Source organism: Engystomops pustulosus, chromosome 8, assembly GCF_040894005.1.
Source record: "Engystomops pustulosus chromosome 8, aEngPut4.maternal, whole genome shotgun sequence".
Taxonomy (NCBI): domain Eukaryota; kingdom Metazoa; phylum Chordata; class Amphibia; order Anura; family Leptodactylidae; genus Engystomops; species Engystomops pustulosus.
In genome coordinates this window covers 114,909,325-114,933,218 of record NC_092418.1, presented here as the reverse complement: position 1 = coordinate 114,933,218, position 23,894 = coordinate 114,909,325, and the positions used below count along the sequence as shown (strand labels likewise).

The 23,894-nt window shown below is 45.4% G+C and overlaps 1 protein-coding gene across 3 annotated transcripts in view; it reads right to left on the bottom strand.

The window, feature by feature from the left end:
* PLCD4 (phospholipase C delta 4) overlaps positions 1 to 23,894 on the bottom strand; it is a 90,226-nt gene continuing 66,332 nt past the window's right edge. For all 3 annotated transcript variants that reach the window (XM_072122310.1, XM_072122309.1, XM_072122311.1), the window contains 4 exons: positions 13,839 to 14,017; positions 12,831 to 12,966; positions 11,984 to 12,133; positions 1 to 2,785 (listed from right to left, as the gene is read on the bottom strand). In XM_072122310.1, the coding sequence (XP_071978411.1) occupies positions 2,670 to 2,785; positions 11,984 to 12,133; positions 12,831 to 12,966; positions 13,839 to 14,017 (581 nt within the window). In that variant the 3' untranslated portion in view covers positions 1 to 2,669. The remainder of the gene's footprint in view (positions 2,786 to 11,983; positions 12,134 to 12,830; positions 12,967 to 13,838; positions 14,018 to 23,894) is intronic.

The following is a 23,894-nucleotide window of genomic DNA, read 5'->3' as shown; positions in this document are numbered from 1 at the left end:
GATGCATTTCAAAAAACAACATGTGACTTTTCTGTGTTACTTCCTCCTCAGAGCTTGGCCCCCACCTTTGTGATCATGTAAAGCTCCACCTCCTTCTTCTCAGAGGTCACAGCCTGGTGAGATGACATCAGTGGGGGAGGGACAAGCTGTACAGGAGCACAAACATGGAGACAGCCTGCAGCTCAGACAAGTCACATGTTTTTTGAAATGCATGCAAACCAAAGTCCAACCCCTGTGACTACCCCAGGATTTTGCCAGGATGCAAGAGTAAGATATAACACACAATTATATTGTGATGCCAATGCTTAGAAAAGGCAGAGAGGCAGATGTGCACTGCAGGGGGATGGGCTTTTACAATCTGTCTCTAATGAAAATGAGGTCCCTGGTAACAGGTTCCCTTTAAGACCCAGCAACAATCGTTTAGGAGCAAATGTCCTTTTATCTTTTCCTTCCTTCTAAATCTTTTATACAAAGTCCAAAAAAAGTTCTTACCACTTTAAAAACCCCATAAAGCCATGGTAATGGAAGACTAAATAACTGACTCCTATAGTCAAGAATATAACAACTTTTACTGTGTTCGTCAATATAACCTGTACAATACTGCCCCCTATGTGCAAGACTCTATGATAATACTGCTCCAATGTATAAGAATAGGAATACTGTAACACCTTTCCAAATTGGCCTTCAAGACTGGAACTGCACTTTAAGTCTTGAATAAGGAAGATATAAAGATATAAAGTAGCATGCTGTAGTGTGGGGAACGTCTGCAGATTGCTTTTAAAATCTAATATTCAGCCCAAAACTTCACTAAATAAGCTAAAATGTTAACAAGAAATAAGTTAAAAACTTGATAGAAAGTGACAAGCCTGAGATTTGGTTTCGGGGGCTGTGGTGGGTGCCCATTACGGTCCCTTGAGAAATTAAAATATCATAAATCTATGAAATATTGAATGTATAATGTAAAAGTATTGAGGGGAAAACAAACCGTATTTAAAATGTTTTTTTTTTTTTTTAAAAATCATTGGGAAATATTTGGGGTCAGACGTTAAAAAATGGCAGCTTAGGAAGCCCAATGATTAGGAGCCCTATAGAGATACAGTAATATCTGATGTTTGATTATCTGGATGACAATTCATGTTCTTTGTCCCACTTGGTACAGAGGACGATGGGACCCAGAAGTGCAGATATATAGTGCAAGGGATCCGCCCCAGATAGCTACAGCCGCACACCTACTACTGGTAACATACGGTAAGTGCAACCTATGCGTATTATTACAATGAATATTTGACATTAATAATCACAAAGAACAATGTCACACACTGATTCCTAGGCGGAGGATACAGACACATGACAATCATCACTCAAGGTCCAGCCAAGGTCTTGTATCTAAAAAATAATACATCTGAGAATAAGGCTACTTGGTGGCGGAGAAGAGGGTTGTAGCCTATTACGGCCCCACTGACATAAGCATTGCATTACAGCCATTGGCACACCTAGGGGGTCTTTATTAGACCCCTGACAGCCGTGCACACCATTTGGCAGCTTTCAGTCAAGATACAGGGAACCAAAAGATTGTAACATCTAAAATGTTGCAGTCACTATTCTGCCTGCGTTTAGTCTCCACTAGGGGGAGCTAACCAAGTTACTGATGTACAAGGGACGCCTTTGTAGGGGGATCTTTAAATTATTGTGCAAAGAGGTGGATTTGCCCATAACACATCTGAAGGATGGGGGCACATAAACGTAAATCTACCCCTGACTGTACACAAGGGGGCAGATTTACTTACCCGATCCTGTCGCGATCCGTTCTCTGTGGCGGATTCGGTGCTTCCAGCGATTCACTAAGGTAGTTTGCCCGATGTCCACCAGGTGTCGCTGCTGCGCTGAATGCACTGGAGTTCTCAGTGCCGGGCCGGGTGCAGGTAAGCGCGTGTGTCAAGCGACACTTTTTTTTTTAAATGCGCCGGTTTTTCCTAATCAGTCGGGTTTTCTTACGGCCACGCCCCCCGATTTCCGTTGCGTTCAACCCAACGCCGATGCGACACAATCCGATCGCATGCGACACAATCCCGAGGCAATTCAGGGAAAATCGTGCAAATCGGAAATATTCGTGTAACGCGATTCGGGCCCTTAGCAAATGACCCCCAAGGTGTTTTTGGAATACCCCTTAGGGTGATGGCTGTATTGCAATGATTTTTATACAGCAGAACCCAGACGAAAATCACATGTCCTCAACCCACAATCAATACAATATTAGGGTGTGTAATACTTTACGGTGGATTTTTGCAAAATTTCTCCATAACGTAGGCAATGACGAGGACCCCTTGACAAAAACCCAAATAGGGCACATTTAGGGTCCCATCAATTGTCGTTACTGCAAGGGGCCCCCACAATATGCAAAGTGGACACCCCCATTAATAGAGTTCCTATTGCAAAATCATTAACACTGTTCATGCCGCAGGGGGCAGCACCGCAGTACAGCACGTGGCTTGGGATACGGCGGTAACACTATCGTCATAGGTTAATCAGCACAATAAATAGCACCGAATATACAACTGTACAATAAATATGTAAAAAAAATAACACAATATACAAGTATATACAAGTAGCGTTCTGTGGGGGAGTGCAAAATATAATGCAACAGCAGTAAGGCGGGGCTTGTGACTCAATTAACCCTCCGCTTCCTGCACTGGATTGGACATGTCTGTTATACGGATGTAAACAAACAGCGAAGCCGGTGGGATTTTAGTGCCGTCCTTGGAAAGAAGATGGACGTGGCGGTAACCTGCAGAAAACACAAAATAAATATTTTTAAAAAGTAATGTACTGACACCTTTCTATCATAGCCAGCAGTGGTCAGGGGTCAGCATGGGTGCTCTAACCTCTCTGTGACTACATCCCCCATACACAGCGAGCTGCCATGTCCTGTGTCCTGACACCTTTCTATCATAGCCAGCAGTGGTCAGGGGTCAGCATGGGTGCTCTGACCCCTCTGTGACTACACCCCCATACACAGCGAGCTGCCATGTCCTGTGTGTCCTGACACCTTTCTATCATAGCCAGCAGTGGTCAGGGGTCAGCATGGGCGCTCTGACCCCTCTGTGACTACACCACCATACACAGCGAGCTGCCATGTCCTGTGTGTCCTGACACCTTTCTATCATAGCCAGCAGTGGTCAGGGGTCAGCATGGGGGCTCTGACCCCTCTGTGACTACATCCCCCATACACAGCAAGCTGCCATGTCCTGTGTGTCCTGACACCTTTCTATCATAGCCAGCAGTGGTCAGGGGTCAGCATGGGTGCTCTGACCCCTCTGTGACTACACCCCCATACACAGCGAGCTGCCATGTCCTGTGTGTCCTGACACCTTTCTATCATAGCCAGCAGTGGTCAGGGGTCAGCATGGGTGCTCTGACCCCTCTGTGACTACACCCCCATACACAGCGAGCTGCCATGTCCTGTGTGTCCTGACACCTTTCTATCATAGCCAGCAGTGGTCAGGGGTCAGCATGGGCGCTCTGACCCCTCTGTGACTACACCCCCCATACACAGTGAGCTGCCATGTCCTGTGTGTCCTGACACCTTTCTATCATAGCCAGCAGTGGTCAGGGGTCAGCATGGGTGCTCTGACCCCTCTGTGACTACACCCCCATACACAGCGAGCTGCCATGTCCTGTGTGTCCTGACACCTTTCTATCATAGCCAGCAGTGGTCAGGGGTCAGCATGGGTGCTCTGACCCCTCTGTGACTACACCCCCATACACAGCGAGCTGCCATGTCCTGTGTGTCCTGACACCTTTCTATCATAGCCAGCAGTGGTCGGGGTCAGCATGGGCACTCTGACACCTCTGTGACTACACCCCCATACACAGCGAGCTGCCATGTCCTGTGTGTCCTGACACCTTTCTATCATAGCCAGCAGTGGTCAGGGGTCAGCATGGGGGCTCTGACCCCTCTGTGACTACATCCCCCATACACAGCGAGCTGCCATGTCCTGTGTGTCCTGACACCTTTCTATCATAGCCAGCAGTGGTCAGGGGTCAGCATGGGTGCTCTGACCTCTCTGTGACTACATCCCCCATACACAGCGAGCTGCCATGTCCTGTGTGTCCTGACACCTTTCTATCATAGCCAGCAGTGGTCAGGGGTCAGCATGGGCGCTCTGACCCCTCTGTGACTACACCACCATACACAGCGAGCTGCCATGTCCTGTGTGTCCTGACACCTTTCTATCATAGCCAGCAGTGGTCAGGGGTCAGCATGGGCGCTCTGACCCCTCTGTGACTACACCCCCATACACAGCGAGCTGCCATGTCCTGTGTCCTGACACCTTTCTATCATAGACAGCAGTGGTCAGGGGTCAGCATGGGGGCTCTGACCCCTCTGTGACTACATCCCCCATACACAGCAAGCTGCCATGTCCTGTGTGTCCTGACACCTTTCTATCATAGCCAGCAGTGGTCAGGGGTCAGCATGGGTGCTCTGACCCCTCTGTGACTACACCCCCATACACAGCGAGCTGCCATGTCCTGTGTGTCCTGACACCTTTCTACCATAGCCAGCAGTGGTCAGGGGTCAGCATGGGAGCTCTGACCCCTCTGTGACTACACCCCCCCCCATACACAGCGAGCTGCCATGTCCTGTGTGTCCTGACACCTTTCTATCATAGCCAGCAGTGGTCAGGGGTCAGCATGGGAGCTCTGACCCCTCTGTGACTACACCCCCATACACAGCGAGCTGCCATGTCCTGTGTCCTGACACCTTTCTATCATAGCCAGCAGTGGTCAGGGGTCAGCATGGGCACTATGACCCCTCTGTAACTACACCCCCCATACACAGCGAGCTGCCATATCCTGTGTGTCCTGACACCTTTCTATCATAGCCGGCAGTGGTCAAGGGTCAGCATGGGGGCTCTGACCCCTCTGTGACTACACCCCCCATACACAGCGAGCTGCCATGTCCTGTGTGTCCTGACACCTTTCTATCATAGCCAGCAGTGGTCAGGGGTCGGCATGGGTGCTCTGACCCCTCTGTGACTACACCCCCCATACACAGCGAGCTGCCATGTCCTGTGTGTCCTGACACCTTTCTATCATATCCAGCAGTGGTCAAGGGTCAGCATGGGTGCTCTGACCCCTCTGTGACTACACCCCCCATACACAGCGAGCTGCCATGTCCTGTGTGTCCTGACACCTTTCTATCATAGCCAGCAGTGGTCAGGGATCAGCATGGGTGCTCTGACCCCTCTGTGACTACACCCCCCATACACAGCGAGCTGCCATGTCCTGTGTGTCCTGACACCTTTCTATCATAGCCAGCAGTGGTCAGGGGTCAGCATGGGCGCTCTGACCCCTCTGTGACTACACCCCCCATACACAGCGAGCTGCCATGATCTGTGTGTCCTGACACCTTTCTATCATAGCCAGCAGTGGTCAGGGGTCAGCATGGGCGCTCTGACCCCTCTGTGACTACACCCCCCATACACAGCGAGCTGCCATGTCCTGTGTCCTGACACCTTTCTATCATAGCCAGCAGTGGTCAGGGGTCAGCATGGGTGCTCTGACCCCTCTGTGACTTCACCCCCCATACACAGCGAGCTGCCATGTCCTGTGTCCTGACACCTTTCTATCATAGCCAGCAGTGGTCAGGGGTCAGCATGGGCGCTCTGACCCCTTTGTGACTACACCCCCCATACACAGAGAGCTGCCATGTCCTGTGTGTCCTGACACCTTTCTATCATAGCCAGCAGTGGTCAGGGGTCAGCATGGGTGCTATGACCCCTCTGTGACTACATCCCCCATACACAGCGAGCTGCCATGTCCTGTGTGTCCTGACACCTTTCTATCATAGCCAGCAGTGGTCAGGGGTCAGCATGGGCGCTCTGACCCCTCTGTGACTACACCTCCCATACACAGCGAGCTGCCATGTCCTGTGTCCTGACACCTTTCTATCATAGCCAGCAGTGGTCAGGGGTCAGCATGGGCGCTCTGACCCCTCTGTGACTACACCCCCATACACAGCGAGCTGCCATGTCCTGTGTCCTGACACCTTTCTATCATAGCCAGCAGTGGTCAGGGGTCAGCATGGGCGCTCTGACCCCTCTGTGACTACACCCCCATACACAGCGAGCTGCCATGTCCTGTGTGTCCTGACACCTTTCTATCATAGCCAGCAGTGGTCAGGGGTCAGCATGGGGGCTCTGACCCCTCTGTGACTACACCCCCATACACAGCGAGCAGCCATGTCCTGTGTGTCCTGACACCTTTCTATCATAGCCAGCAGTGGTCAGGGGTCGGCATGGGTGCTCTGACCCCTCTGTGACTACACCCCCCATACACAGCGAGCTGCCATGTCCTGTGTGTCAGGGGTCAGCATGGGTGCTCTGACCCCTCTGTGACTACACCCCCATACACAGCGAGCTGCCATGTCCTGTGTGTCCTGACACCTTTCTATCATAGCCAGCAGTGGTCAGGGGTCAGCATGGGGGCTCTGACCCCTCTGTGACTACATCCCCCATACACAGCGAGCTGCCATGTCCTGTGTGTCCTGACACCTTTCTATCATAGCCAGCAGTGGTCAGGGGTCAGCATGGGCGCTCTGACCCCTGTGTGACTACATCCCCCATACACAGCGAGCTGCCATGTCCTGTGTGTCCTGACACCTTTCTATCATAGCCAGCAGTGGTCAGGGGTCAGCATGGGGGCTCTGACCCCTCTGTGACTACACCCCCCATACACAGCGAGCTGCCATGTCCTGTGTGTCCTGACACCTTTCTATCATAGCCAGCAGTGGTCAGGGGTCAGCATGGGACCTCTGACCCCTCTGTGACTACACCCCCATACACAGCGAGCTGCTATGTCCTGTGTGTCCTGACACCTTTCTATCATAGCCAGCAGTGGTCAGGGGTCAGCATGGGTGCTCTGACCCCTCTGTGACTACACCCCCCATACACAGCGAGCTGCCATGTCCTGTGTGTCCTGACACCTTTCTATCATAGCCAGCAGTGGTCAGGGGTCAGCATGGGTGCTCTGACCCCTCTGTGACTACACCCCCCATACACAGCGAGCTGCCATGTCCTGTGTGTCCTGACACCTTTCTATCATAGCCAGCAGTGGTCAGGGGTCAGCATGGGTGCTCTGACCCCTCTGTGACTACACCCCCCATACACAGCGAGCTGCCATGTCCTGTGTGTCCTGACACCTTTCTATCATAGCCAGCAGTGGTCAGGGGTCAGCATGGGCGCTCTGACCCCTCTGTGACTACACCCCCCATACACAGCGAGCTGCCATGTCCTGTGTCCTGACACCTTTCTATCATAGCCAGCAGTGGTCAGGGGTCAGCATGGGTGCTCTGACCCCTCTGTGACTTCACCCCCCATACACAGCGAGCTGCCATGTCCTGTGTCCTGACACCTTTCTATCATAGCCAGCAGTGGTCAGGGGTCAGCATGGGCGCTCTGACCCCTTTGTGACTACACCCCCCATACACAGAGAGCTGCCATGTCCTGTGTGTCCTGACACCTTTCTATCATAGCCAGCAGTGGTCAGGGGTCAGCATGGGCGCTCTGACCCCTGTGTGACTACATCCCCCATACACAGCGAGCTGCCATGTCCTGTGTGTCCTGACACCTTTCTATCATAGCCAGCAGTGGTCAGGGGTCAGCATGGGGGCTCTGACCCCTCTGTGACTACACCCCCCATACACAGCGAGCTGCCATGTCCTGTGTGTCCTGACACCTTTCTATCATAGCCAGCAGTGGTCAGGGGTCAGCATGGGTGCTCTGACCCCTCTGTGACTACACCCCCCATACACAGCGAGCTGCCATGTCCTGTGTGTCCTGACACCTTTCTATCATAGCCAGCAGTGGTCAGGGGTCAGCATGGGTGCTCTGACCCCTCTGTGACTACACCCCCCATACACAGCGAGCTGCCATGTCCTGTGTGTCCTGACACCTTTCTATCATAGCCAGCAGTGGTCAGGGGTCAGCATGGGCGCTCTGACCCCTCTGTGACTACACCCCCCATACACAGCGAGCTGCCATGTCCTGTGTGTCCTGACACCTTTCTATCATAGCCAGCAGTGGTCAGGGGTCAGCATGGGTGCTCTGACCTCTCTGTGACTACACCCCCCATACACAGCGAGCTGCCATGTCCTGTGTGTCCTGACACCTTTCTATCATAGCCAGCAGTGATCAGGGGTCAGCATGGGAGCTCTGACCCCTCTGTGACTACACCCCCCATACACAGCGAGCTGCCATGTCCTGTGTGTCCTGACACCTTTCTATCATAGCCAGCAGTGGTCAGGGGTCAGCATGGGCGCTCTGACCTCTCTGTGACTACATCCCCCATATACAGCCAGCTGCCATGTCCTGTGTCCTGACACCTTTCTATCATAGCCAGCAGTGGTCAGGGGTCGGCATGGGCGCTCTGACCCCTCTGTGACTACACCCCCCATACACAGCGAGCTGCCATGTCCTGTGTCCTGACACCTTTCTATCATAGCCAGCAGTGGTCAGGGGTCAGCATGGGTGCTCTGACCCCTCTGTGACTACACCCCCCATACACAGCGAGCTGCCATGTCCTGTGTCCTGACACCTTTTTATCATAGCCAGCAGTGGTCAGGGGTCAGCATGGGTGCTCTGACCCCTCTGTGACTACACCCCCCATACACAGCGAGCTGCCATGTCCTGTGTGTCCTGACACCTTTCTATCATAGCCAGCAGTGGTCAGGGGTCAGCATGGGCGCTCTGACCCCTCTGTGACTACACCCCCCATACACAGCGAGCTGCCATGTCCTGTGTCCTGACACCTTTCTATCATAGCCAGCAGTGGTCAGGGGTCAGCATTGGTGCTCTGACCCCTCTGTGACTTCACCCCCCATACACAGCGAGCTGCCATGTCCTGTGTCCTGACACCTTTCTATCATAGCCAGCAGTGGTCAGGGGTCAGCATGGGTGCTCTGACCCCTTTGTGACTACACCCCCCATACACAGAGAGCTGCCATGTCCTGTGTGTCCTGACACCTTTCTATCATAGCCAGCAGTGGTCAGGGGTCAGCATGGGCGCTCTGACCCCTCTGTGACTACATCCCCCATACACAGCGAGCTGCCATGTCCTGTGTGTCCTGACACCTTTCTATCATAGCCAGCAGTGGTCAGGGGTCAGCATGGGCGCTCTGACCCCTCTGTGACTACACCCCCATACACAGCGAGCTGCCATGTCCTGTGTCCTGACACCTTTCTATCATAGCCAGCAGTGGTCAGGGGTCAGCATGGGCGCTCTGACCCCTCTGTGACTACACCCCCATACACAGCGAGCAGCCATGTCCTGTGTGCCCTGACACCTTTCTATCATAGCCAGCAGTGGTCAGGGGTCAGCATGGGCGCTCTGACCCCTCTGTGACTACATCCCCCATACACAGCGAGCTGCCATGTCCTGTTTCCTGACACCTTTCTATCATAGCCAGCAGTGGTCAGGGGTCAGCATGGGCGCTCTGACCCCTCTGTGACTACACCCCCCCCCCCCCATACACAGCGAGCGGCCATGTCCTGTGTGTCCTGACACCTTTCTATCATAGCCAGCAGTGGTCAGGGGTCAGCATGGGAGCTCTGACCCCTCTGTGACTACATCCCCACACACACAGTGAGCTGCCATGTCCAGTGTGTCCTGACACCTTTCTATCATAGCCAGCAGTGGTCAGGGGTCAGCATGGGTGCTCTGACCCCTCTGTGACTACACCCTCCATACACAGCGAGCTGCCATGTCCTGTGTGTCCTGACACCTTTCTATCATAGCCAGCAGTGGTCAGGGGTCAGCATGGGCGCTCTGACCCCTCTGTGACTACACCCCCCATACACAGCGAGCTGCCATGTCCTGTGTGTCCTGACACCTTTCTATCATAGCCAGCAGTGGTCAGGGGTCAGCATGGGCGCTCTGACCCCTCTGTGACTACACCCCCCATACACAGCGAGCTTCCATGTCCTGTGTGTCCTGATACCTTTCTATCATAGCCAGCAGTGGTCAGGGGTCAGCATGGGTGCTCTGACCCCTCTGTGACTACATCCCCCATACACAGCAAGCTGCCATGTCCTGTGTCCTGACACCTTTCTATCATAGCCAGCAGTGGTCAGGGGTCAGCATGGGCGCTCTGACCCCTCTGTGACTACACCCCCCATACACAGTGAGCTGCCATGTCCTGTGTGTCCTGACACCTTTCTATCATAGCCAGCAGTGGTCAGGGGTCAGCATGGGCGCTCTGACCTCTCTGTGACTACACCCCCCATACACAGTGAGCTGCCATGTCCGTTTGTGTCCTGACACCTTTCTATCATAGCCGGCAGTGGTCAGGGGTCAGCATGGGGGCTCTGACCCCTCTGTGACTACATGCCCCATACACAGCGAGCTGCCATGTCCTGTGTATCCTGACACCTTTCTACCATAGCCAGCAGTGGTCAGGGGTCAGCATGGGCGCTCTGACCCCTCTGTGACTACACCCCCCATACACAACGAGCTGCCATGTCCTGTGTGTCCTGACACCTTTCTATCATAGCCAGCAGTGGTCAGGGGTCAGCATGGGCGCTCTGACCCCTCTGTGACTACACCCCCCATACACAGCGAGCTGCCATGTCCTGTGTGTCCTGACACCTTTCTATCATAGCCAGCAGTGGTCAGGGGTCAGCATGGGAGCTCTGACCCCTCTGTGACTACACCCCCATACACAGCGAGCTGCCATGTCCTGCATGTCCTGACACCTTTCTATCATAGCCAGCAGTGGTCAGGGGTCAGCATGGGCGCTCTGACCCCTCTGTGACTACACCCCCATACACAGCGAGCTGCCATGTCCTGTGTCCTGACACCTTTCTATCATAGCCAGCAGTGGTCAGGGGTCAGCATGGGCGCTCTGACCCCTCTGTGACTACACCCCCATACACAGCGAGCAGCCATGTCCTGTGTGCCCTGACACCTTTCTATCATAGCCAGCAGTGGTCAGGGGTCAGCATGGGCGCTCTGACCCCTCTGTGACTACACCCCCCATACACAGCGAGCTGCCATGTCCTGTGTGTCCTGACACCTTTCTATCATAGCCAGCAGTGGTCAGGGGTCAGCATGGGCGCTCTGACCTCTCTGTGACTACATCCTCCATACACAGCGAGCAGCCATGTCCTGTGTGTCCTGACACCTTTCTATCATAGCCAGCAGTGGTCAGGGGTCAGCATGGGCGCTCTGACCCCTCTGTGACTACACCCCCCATACACAGCGAGCTGCCATGTCCTGTGTGTCCTGACACCTTTCTACCATAGCCAGCAGTGGTCAGGGGTCAGCATGGGCGCTCTGACCCCTCTGTGACTACACCCCCCATACACAGCGAGCTGCCATGTCCTGTGTATCCTGACACCTTTCTATCATAGCCAGCAGTGGTCAGGGGTCAGCATGGGCGCTCTGACCCCTGTGTGACTACACCCCCCATACACAGCGAGCTGCCATGTCCTGTGTATCCTGACACCTTTCTATCATAGCCAGCAGTGGTCAGGGGTCAGCATGGGCGCTCTGACCCCTGTGTGACTACACCCCCCATACACAGCGAGCTGCCATGTCCTGTGTATCCTGACACCTTTCTACCATAGCCAGCAGTGGTCAGGGGTCAGCATGGGCGCTCTGACCCCTCTGTGACTACACCCCCCATACACAGCGAGCTGCCATGTCCTGTGTATCCTGACACCTTTCTATCATAGCCAGCAGTGGTCAGGGGTCAGCATGGGCGCTCTGACCCCTCTGTGACTACACCCCCCATACACAGCGAGCTGCCATGTCCTGTGTATCCTGACACCTTTCTACCATAGCCAGCAGTGGTCAGGGGTCAGCATGGGCCCTCTGACCCCTCTGTGACTACACCCCCCCATACACAGCGAGCTGCTATGTCCTGTGTGTCCTGATACCTTTCTATCATAGCCAGCAGTGGTCAGGGGTCAGCATGGGCGCTCACCTGACTTGACGCTCTTGAAGGGCAGGGTGTACTGTCCGATGAAATCATTTCTTGACGTCTTGTCGTAATCTTCTACCACAAACCTCACCAGGGCCAACTCAGGCACGTGGATCTTGAATTGCAGCGTCTCATACCACATGGGGTTAAATCCTTTAGATGGAAGGACAGACATGGGTGTAGGGTTACCTCTCGCCTATGCCGGCCTGGTGAAATATTCATGAGATCTGCAGACTACAGATTCACTAGGAGACCACAATGCTGGGGACATGAATCCTGAACTTGCGCTTAATGCTCTTTACAAAGCGAATATATATACGTATACGCTGTAAATTTGGAGAACTATAGGATTCACAGATATGAGAGGTCCTGCAGAAGGAACCAAATTTGGCGAATACTAGGACCTACTTCCAGGGGTCGATGGTTTAGGAGGTGGCCATCGTCCATACTCATTACTGAGTCCGGTCGGACACAGGACCAGCCAAGGGGTTGTGTTGTGTGTATACAGACGAAATGTTATGTTACAGTTATGTGTCTCCATGGTTACAGACTACAAATAGTAGTAGTCAGATCCTGCTGCCCCCGTTTTACGCTGCTTTCTCTCTCTCCCTCGTCTGCTTGATAACCTCCTGAGAGTAGAGGAGGCAGATGGGGACACATAGATGTGCATATCAGCAGTATACACAAGATAAGGCGCGATCTTTCTATCTCGATTTTTTGAAAACTTGTTTCTTTTTGGATCTGAAGATACAATAGTGTCTGGTGGACTCGGCCTCGTGGGGTGCACAGTTCTATTGCTGCAGTCCCTGCTATCCGGGACATAAATATAACGGGACATTCTAGAACTTACCATTATTTTCTATGTATTTGGTCTCCTGCTTTGATTGGTCAATGGGTACCCCAAATATCTCCACCCGAACCAGAGGATCTATAATGGAGGCCTCTTTACTGTTCTCATCCTTGGGCAGTTGCTGAGCGCTGATCACCTGCAAAGTCATTCCAGTGTTCAATAGACATCTAAGTATATAGTAATATGAGGAAATATGCAAAGTTTTCCAGGATGGGATAAGGAAAACCCCGCCTCTTTTAGCTACTTTGTAAGGCAGCTCCCTTGACATCAAGCATGACCTTCAGGAAGCCTAAGACATGATGTGGGATTAAAACCAAACCAGTCTATCTTTTCCAGGAGGAACAGACTCCCAGCTGTAGATGGCGCTGTACAATGTTTCGACCTGATTGGGTCTCCTCAGTACAGTGTAGGGTTCGGTTGGGTGAGAGGCTTGTGACTAGGGTCAGGAAGTAAGAGTTCTCCTTACGGAAAATGGCAATTAAGTCCATCATGTAGGCGTGTGGAGTCCTAGTGGAGAATCTACTAGGCTTATAACTAGGCTACATGGCTATAAGACTCCACACGCCTACATGGTGGACTGAATTGCCATTTTCCGTAAGGAGCATTCTTACTTCCTGACCCTAGTCACAAGCCTCTCACCCAACCAAACCCTACACTGTACTGAGGAGACCCAATCAGGTCGAAACATTGTACAGCGCCATCTACAGCTGGGAGTCTGTTCCTTCTGGAATAGATAGACTGGTTTGGTTTTAATCCCACATCATGTCATAGGCTTCCTGAAGGTCATGCTTGATGTCAAGGGAGCTGCTCTATAAGGTAGCGAAAGAAAAGCGCGGTTTTCCTTATCCCATCTTGGAAAACTTTTCATATTTTCCCAGATTCCCCATAGTGGAGCCTCCATGGCTACATCGTGGCCTTAATAGGCAGTCTCTGTAAGGAAAAACTGTTTCTGGACATCTTGGTTCACTGAGTTATTACAGCCCCAGTATTAGAGGAGATGTATATTACCAGTATGGACAGGCTGAGAGGTGAGTAGCCTTCAGTGTCTTGTGGCAGATCAGGGTTAAACCTGGTTTCTACATGTCTCATATAGGAAGGTTTCAGAATGTAACCGCAGCGTCCATTTTGCTGGAAGAGTCCATCATTAAGATCCATCTCTACTCCCGCTGTCTGGAAATTGAGCGCCACTAAGAAAAAATACCACATAGTTATCATAATTATTATTCCTGTACATAGAGGGCAGTATTATAGTAGTTATATTCCTGTACATAGGGGGCAGTATTATAGTAGTTATATTCTTGTACATAGGGGGCAGTATTATAGTAGTTATATTCCTGTACATAGGGAGCAGTATTATAGTAGTTATATTCCTGTACATAGGGGGCAGTATTATAGTAGTTATATTCTTGTACATAGGGGGCAGTATTATAGTAGTTATATTCTTGTACATAGGGGGCAGTATTATAGTAGTTATATTCCTGTACATAGGGGGCAGTATTATAGTAGTTATATTCTTGTACATAGGGGGCAGTATTATAGTAGTTATATTCTTGTACATAGGGGGCAGTATTATAGTAGTTATATTCTTGTACATAGGGGGCAGTATTATAGTAGTTATATTTTTGTACATAGGGGGCAGTATTATAGTAGTTATATTCTTGTACATAGGGGGCAGTATTATAGTAGTTATATTCTTGTACATAGGGGGCAGTATTATAGTAGTTATATTCCTGTACATAGGGGGCAGTATTATAGTAGTTATATTCCTGTACATAGGGGGCAGTATTATAGTAGTTATATTCTTGTACATAGGGGGCAGTATTATAGTAGTTATATTCTTGTACATAGGGGGCAGTATTATAGTAGTTATATTCCTGTACATAGGGGGCAGTATTATAGTAGTTATATTCTTGTACATAGGGGGCAGTATTATAGTAGTTATATTCTTGTACATAGGGGGCAGTATTATAGTAGTTATATTCTTGTACATAGGGGGCAGTATTATAGTAGTTATATTCTTGTACATAGGGGGCAGTATTATAGTAGTTATATTCTTGTACATAGGGGGCAGTATTATAGTAGTTATATTCTTGTACATAGGGGGCAGTATTATAGTAGTTATATTCCTGTACATAGGGGGCAGTATTATAGTAGTTATATTCCTGTACATAGGGGGCAGTATTATAGTAGTTATATTCCTGTACATAGGGGGCAGTATTATAGTAGTTATATTCCTGTACATAGGGGGCAGTATTATAGTAGTTATATTCCTGTACATAGGGGGCAGTATTATAGTAGTTATATTCTTGTACAGGGGCAGTATTATAGTAGTTATACCCCTGTACATAGGGGGCAGTATTATAGTAGTTATACCCCTGTACATAGGGGGCAGTATTATAGTAGTTATATTCTTGTACATAGGGGGCAGTATTATAGTAGTTATATTCCTGTACATAGGGGGCAGTATTATAGTAGTTATATTCCTGTACATAGGGGGCAGTATTATAGTAGTTATATTCCTGTACATAGGGGGCAGTATTATAGTAGTTATATTCTTGTACAGGGGCAGTATTATAGTAGTTATACCCCTGTACATAGGGGGCAGTATTATAGTAGTTATACCCCTGTACATAGGGGGCAGTATTATAGTAGTTATATTCTTGTACATAGGGGGCAGTATTATAGTAGTTATATTCCTGTACATAGGGGGCAGTATTATAGTAGTTATATTCTTGTACAGGGGCAGTATTATAGTAGTTATACCCCTGTACATAGGGGGCAGTATTATAGTAGTTATATTCCTGTACATAGGGGGCAGTATTATAATAGTTATATTCTTGTACATAGGGGGCAGTATTATAGTAGTTATATTCCTGTACATAGGGGGCAGTATTATAGTAGTTATATTCTTGTACATAGGGGGCAGTATTATAGTAGTTATATTCCTGTATATAGGGGGCAGTATTATATTAGTTATATTCTTGTACATAGGGGGCAGTATTATAGTAGTTATATTCCTGTACATAGGGGGCAGTATTATAATAGTTATATTCCTGTACATAGGGGACAGTATTATAGTAGTTATATTCCTGTACACAGGGGCAGTATTATAGTAGTTATATTCTTGTACATAGGGGGCAGTATTATAGTAGTTATATTCTTGTACATAGGGGGCAGTATTATAGTAGTTATATTCTTGTACATAGGGGGCAGTATTATTGTAGTTATATTCTTGTACATAGGGGGCAGTATTATAGTAGTTATATTCCTGTACATAGGGGGCAGTATTATTGTAGTTATATTCTTGTACATAGGGGGCAGTATTATAGTAGTTATATTCTTGTACATAGGGGGCAGTATTATAGTAGTTATATTCTTGTACATAGGGGGCAGTATTATAGTAGTTATATTCCTGTACATAGGGGGCAGTATTATTGTAGTTATATTCTTGTACATAGGGGGCAGTATTATAGTAGTTATATTCCTGTACATAGGGGGCAGTATTATAGTAGTTATATTCCTGTACATAGGGGGCAGTATTATAGTAGTTATATTCCTGTACATAGGGGGCAGTATTATAGTAGTTATATTCTTGTACAGGGGCAGTATTATAGTAGTTATACCCCTGTACATAGGGGGCAGTATTATAGTAGTTATACCCCTGTACATAGGGGGCAGTATTATAGTAGTTATATTCTTGTACATAGGGGGCAGTATTATAGTAGTTATATTCCTGTACATAGGGGGCAGTATTATAGTAGTTATATTCCTGTACATAGGGGGCAGTATTATAGTAGTTATATTCCTGTACATAGGGGGCAGTATTATAGTAGTTATATTCTTGTACAGGGGCAGTATTATAGTAGTTATACCCCTGTACGTAGGGGGCAGTATTATAGTAGTTATACCCCTGTACATAGGGGGCAGTATTATAGTAGTTATATTCTTGTACATAGGGGGCAGTATTATAGTAGTTATATTCTTGTACATAGGGGGCAGTATTATAGTAGTTATATTCCTGTACATAGGGGGAAGTATTATAGTAGTTATATTCTTGTACAGGGGCAGTATTATAGTAGTTATATTCTTGTACATAGGGGGCAGTATTATAGTAGTTATATTCTTGTACATAGGGGGCAGTATTATAGTAGTTATATTCTTGTACATAGGGGGCAGTATTATTGTAGTTATATTCTTGTACATAGGGGGCAATATTATAGTAGTTATATTCCTGTACATAGGGGGCAGTATTATTGTAGTTATATTCTTGTACATAGGGGGCAGTATTATAGTAGTTATATTCTTGTACATAGGGGGCAGTATTATAGTAGTTATATTCTTGTACATAGGGGGCAGTATTATAGTAGTTATATTCCTGTACATAGGGGGCAGTATTATTGTAGTTATATTCTTGTACATAGGGGGCAGTATTATAGTAGTTATATTCCTGTACATAGGGGGCAGTATTATAGTAGTTATATTCTTGTACATAGGGGGCAGTATTATAGTAGTTATATTCTTGTACATAGGGGGCAGTATTATAGTAGTTATATTCTTGTACATAGGGGGCAGTATTATAGTAGTTATATTCTTGTACATAGGGGGCAGTATTATAGTAGTTATATTCTTGTACATAGGGGACAGTATTATAGTAGTTATATTCCTGTACATAAGAGGCAGTATTATAGTAGTTATATTCTTGTACATAGGGGGCAGTATTATAGTAGTTATATTCCTGTACATAGGGGGCATTATTATAGTAGTTATATTCCTGTACATAGGGGGCAGTATTATAGTAGTTATATTCTTGTACATAGGGGGCAGTATTATAGTAGTTATATTCCTGTACATAGGGGGCATTATTATAGTAGTTATATTCCTGTACATAGGGGGCAGTATTATAGTAGTTATATTCTTGTACATAGGGGGCAGTATTATAGTAGTTATATTCTTGTACATAGGGGGCAGTATTATAGTAGTTATATTCCTGTACATAGGGGGCAGTATTATAGTAGTTATATTCTTGTACATAGGGGGCAGTATTATAGTAGTTATATTCTTGTACATAGGGGGCAGTATTATAGTAGTTATATCCTTGTACATGGGGGCAGTATTATAGTAGTTATATTCCTGTACATAGGGGGCAGTATTATAGTAGTTATATTCCTGTACATAGGGGGCAGTATTATAGTAGTTATATTCTTGTACATAGGGGGCAGTATTATAGTAGTTATATTCCTGTACATAGGGGGCAGTATTATAGTAGTTATATTCCTGTACATAGGGGGCAGTATTATAGTAGTTATATTCCTGTACATAGGGGGCACTATTATAGTAGTTATATTCTTGTACATAGGGGGCACTATTATAGTAGTTATATTCCTGTACATAGGGGGCAGTATTATAGTAGCTATATTCTTGTACATAGGGGGCAGTATTATAGTAGTTATATTCCTGTACATAGGGGGCAGTATTGTAGTAGTTATATTCTTGTACATAGGGGGCAGTATTATAGTAGTAATATTCTTGTACATAGGGGGCAGTATTATAGTAGTTATATTCTTGTACATAGGGGGCAGTATTATAGTAGTTATATTCTTGTACATAGGGGGCAGTATTATAGTAGTTATATTCCTGTACATAGGGAGCAGTATTATAGTAGTTATATTCCTGTACATAGGGAGCAGTATTATAGTAGTTATATTCCTGTACATAGGGGGCAGTATTATAGTAGTTATATTCCTGTACATAGGGGGCGGTATTATAGTAGTTATATTCTTGTACATAGGGGGCAGTATTATAGTAGTTATATTCCTGTACATAGGGAGCAGTATTATAGTAGTTATATTCCTGTACATAGGGGCAGTATTATAGTAGTTATATTCTTGTACATAGGGGGCAGTATTATAGTAGTTATATTCTTGTACATAGGGGCAGTATTATAGTAGTTATATTCCTGTACATAGGGGGCAGTATTATAGTAGTTATATTCCTGTACATAGGGGGCGGTATTATAGTAGTTATATTCTTGTACATAGGGGGCGGTATTATAGTAGTTATATTCCTGTACATAGGGGGCAGTATTATAGTAGTTATATTCTTGTACATAGGAGGCAGTATTATAGTAGTTATATTCCTGTACATAGGGGGCAGTATTATTGTAGTTATATTCTTGTACATAGGGGGCAGTATTATCGTAGTTATATTCTTGTACATAGGGGGTAGTATTATAGTAGTTATATTCTTGTACATAGGGGCAGTATTATAGTAGTTATATTCCTGTACATAGGGGGCAGTATTATAGTAGTTATATTCCTGTACATAGGGGGCGGTATTATAGTAGTTATATTCTTGTACATAGGGGGCAGTATTATAGTAGTTATATTCTTGTACATAGGGGGCAGTATTATAGTAGTTATATTCCTGTACATAGGGGGCAGTATTATAGTAGTTATATCCCTGTACATAGGGGGCAGTATTATAGTAGTTATATTCCTGTACATAGGGGGCAGTATTATAGTAGTTATATTCCTGTACATAGGGGGCGGTATTATAGTAGTTATATTCTTGTACATAGGGGGCAGTATTATAGTAGTTATATTCTTGTACATAGGGGGCAGTATTATAGTAGTTATATTCCTGTACATAGGGGGCAGTATTATAGTAGTTATATTCCTGTACATAGGGGGCAGTATTATAGTAGTTATATTCCTGTACATAGGGGGCGGTATTATAGTAGTTATATTCTTGTACATAGGGGGCAGTATTATAGTAGTTATATTCTTGTACATAGGGGGCAGTATTATAGTAGTTATATTCCTGTACATAGGGGGCAGTATTATAGTAGTTATATTCCTGTACATAGGGGGCAGTATTATAGTAGTTATATTCCTGTACATAGGGGGCGGTATTATAGTAGTTATATTCCTGTACATAGGGGGCAGTATTATAGTAGTTATATTCTTGTACATAGGGGGCAGTATTATAGTAGTTATATTCCTGTACATAGGGGGCAGTATTATAGTAGTTATATTCCTGTACATAGGGGGCAGTATTATAGTAGTTATATTCCTGTACATAGGGGGCAGTATTATTGTAGTTATATTCTTGTACATAGGGGGCAGTATTATCGTAGTTATATTCTTGTACATAGGGGGTAGTATTATAGTAGTTATATTTTTGTACATAGGGGCAGTATTATAGTAGTTATATTCCTGTACATAGGGGGCAGTATTATAGTAGTTATATTCCTGTACATAGGGGGCGGTATTATAGTAGTTATATTCTTGTACATAGGGGGCAGTATTATAGTAGTTATATTCTTGTACATAGGGGGCAGTATTATAGTAGTTATAATCCTGTACATAGGGGGCAGTATTATAGTAGTTATATTCCTGTACATAGGGGGCAGTATTATAGTAGTTATATTCCTGTACATAGGGGGCAGTATTATAGTAGTTATATTCCTGTACATAGGGGGCAGTATTATAGTAGTTATATTCCTGTACATAGGGGGCAGTATTATAGTAGTTATATTCCTGTACATAGGGGGCAGTATTATAGTAGTTATATTCCTGTACATAGGGGGCGGTATTATAGTAGTTATATTCCTGTACATAGGGGGCAGTATTATAGTAGTTATATTCTTGTACATAGGGGGCAGTATTATAGTAGTTATATTCTTGTACATAGGGGGCAGTATTATAGTAGTTATATTCTTGTACATAGGGGGCAGTATTATAGTAGTTATATTCCTGTACATAGGGGGCAGTATTATAGTAGTTATATTCTTGTACATAGGGGGCAGTATTATAGTAGTTATATTCCTGTACATAGGGGGCGGTATTATAGTAGTTATATTCCTGTACATAGGGGGCAGTATTATAGTAGTTATATTCTTGTACACAGGGGGCAGTATTATAGTAGTTATATTCTTGTACATAGGGGCAGTATTATAGTAGTTATATTCTTGTACATAGGGGGCAGTATTATAGTAGTTATATTCTTGTACATAGGGGGCAGTATTATAGTAGTTATATTCCTGTACATAGGGGGCAGTATTATAGTAGTTATATTCCTGTACATAGGGGGCAGTATTATAGTAGTTATATTCCTGTACATAGGGGGCAGTATTATAGTAGTTATATTCCTGTACATAGGGGGCAGTATTATAGTAGTTATATTCCTGTACATAGGGGGCAGTATTATAGTAGTTATATTCTTGTACAGGGGCAGTATTATAGTAGTTATACCCCTGTACATAGGGGGCAGTATTATAGTAGTTATACCCCTGTACATAGGGGGCAGTATTATAGTAGTTATATTCTTGTACATAGGGGGCAGTATTATAGTAGTTATATTCCTGTACATAGGGGGCAGTATTATAGTAGTTATATTCCTGTACATAGGGGGCAGTATTATAGTAGTTATATTCCTGTACATAGGGGGCAGTATTATAGTAGTTATATTCTTGTACAGGGGCAGTATTATAGTAGTTATACCCCTGTACATAGGGGGCAGTATTATAGTAGTTATACCCCTGTACATAGGGGGCAGTATTATAGTAGTTATATTCTTGTACATAGGGGGCAGTATTATAGTAGTTATATTCCTGTACATAGGGGGCAGTATTATAGTAGTTATATTCTTGTACAGGGGCAGTATTATAGTAGTTATACCCCTGTACATAGGGGGCAGTATTATAGTAGTTATATTCTTGTACATAGGGGGCAGTATTATAGTAGTTATATTCCTGTACATAGGGGGCAGTATTATAGTAGTTATATTCTTGTACATAGGGGGCAGTATTATAGTAGTTATATTCCTGTATATAGGGGGCAGTATTATATTAGTTATATTCTTGTACATAGGGGGCAGTATTATAGTAGTTATATTCCTGTACATAGGGGGCAGTATTATAATAGTTATATTCCTGTACATAGGGGACAGTATTATAGTAGTTATATTCCTGTACACAGGGGCAGTATTATAGTAGTTATATTCTTGTACATAGGGGGCAGTATTATAGTAGTTATATTCTTGTACATAGGGGGCAGTATTATAGTAGTTATATTCTTGTACATAGGGGGCAGTATTATTGTAGTTATATTCTTGTACATAGGGGGCAGTATTATAGTAGTTATATTCCTGTACATAGGGGGCAGTATTATTGTAGTTATATTCTTGTACATAGGGGGCAGTATTATAGTAGTTATATTCTTGTACATAGGGGACAGTATTATAGTAGTTATATTCTTGTACATAGGGGGCAGTATTATAGTAGTTATATTCCTGTACATAGGGGGCAGTATTATTGTAGTTATATTCTTGTACATAGGGGGCAGTATTATAGTAGTTATATTCCTGTACATAGGGGGCAGTATTATAGTAGTTATATTCCTGTACATAGGGGGCAGTATTATAGTAGTTATATTCCTGTACATAGGGGGCAGTATTATAGTAGTTATATTCTTGTACAGGGGCAGTATTATAGTAGTTATACCCCTGTACATAGGGGGCAGTATTATAGTAGTTATACCCCTGTACATAGGGGGCAGTATTATAGTAGTTATATTCTTGTACATAGGGGGCAGTATTATAGTAGTTATATTCCTGTACATAGGGGGCAGTATTATAGTAGTTATATTCCTGTACATAGGGGGCAGTATTATAGTAGTTATATTCCTGTACATAGGGGGCAGTATTATAGTAGTTATATTCTTGTACAGGGGCAGTATTATAGTAGTTATACCCCTGTACATAGGGGGCAGTATTATAGTAGTTATACCCCTGTACATAGGGGGCAGTATTATAGTAGTTATATTCTTGTACATAGGGGGCAGTATTATAGTAGTTATATTCTTGTACATAGGGGGCAGTATTATAGTAGTTATATTCCTGTACATAGGGGGAAGTATTATAGTAGTTATATTCTTGTACAGGGGCAGTATTATAGTAGTTATATTCTTGTACATAGGGGGCAGTATTATAGTAGTTATATTCTTGTACATAGGGGGCAGTATTATAGTAGTTATATTCTTGTACATAGGGGGCAGTATTATTGTAGTTATATTCTTGTACATAGGGGGCAGTATTATAGTAGTTATATTCCTGTACATAGGGGGCAGTATTATTGTAGTTATATTCTTGTACATAGGGGGCAGTATTATAGTAGTTATATTCTTGTACATAGGGGGCAGTATTATAGTAGTTATATTCTTGTACATAGGGGGCAGTATTATAGTAGTTATATTCCTGTACATAGGGGGCAGTATTATTGTAGTTATATTCTTGTACATAGGGGGCAGTATTATAGTAGTTATATTCCTGTACATAGGGGGCAGTATTATAGTAGTTATATTCTTGTACATAGGGGGCAGTATTATAGTAGTTATATTCTTGTACATAGGGGGCAGTATTATAGTAGTTATATTCTTGTACATAGGGGGCAGTATTATAGTAGTTATATTCTTGTACATAGGGGGCAGTATTATAGTAGTTATATTCTTGTACATAGGGGACAGTATTATAGTAGTTATATTCCTGTACATAAGAGGCAGTATTATAGTAGTTATATTCTTGTACATAGGGGGCAGTATTATAGTAGTTATATTCCTGTACATAGGGGGCATTATTATAGTAGTTATATTCCTGTACATAGGGGGCAGTATTATAGTAGTTATATTCTTGTACATAGGGGGCAGTATTATAGTAGTTATATTCCTGTACATAGGGGGCATTATTATAGTAGTTATATTCCTGTACATAGGGGGCAGTATTATAGTAGTTATATTCTTGTACATAGGGGGCAGTATTATAGTAGTTATATTCTTGTACATAGGGGGCAGTATTATAGTAGTTATATTCCTGTACATAGGGGGCAGTATTATAGTAGTTATATTCTTGTACATAGGGGGCAGTATTATAGTAGTTATATTCTTGTACATAGGGGGCAGTATTATAGTAGTTATATCCTTGTACATGGGGGCAGTATTATAGTAGTTATATTCCTGTACATAGGGGGCAGTATTATAGTAGTTATATTCCTGTACATAGGGGGCAGTA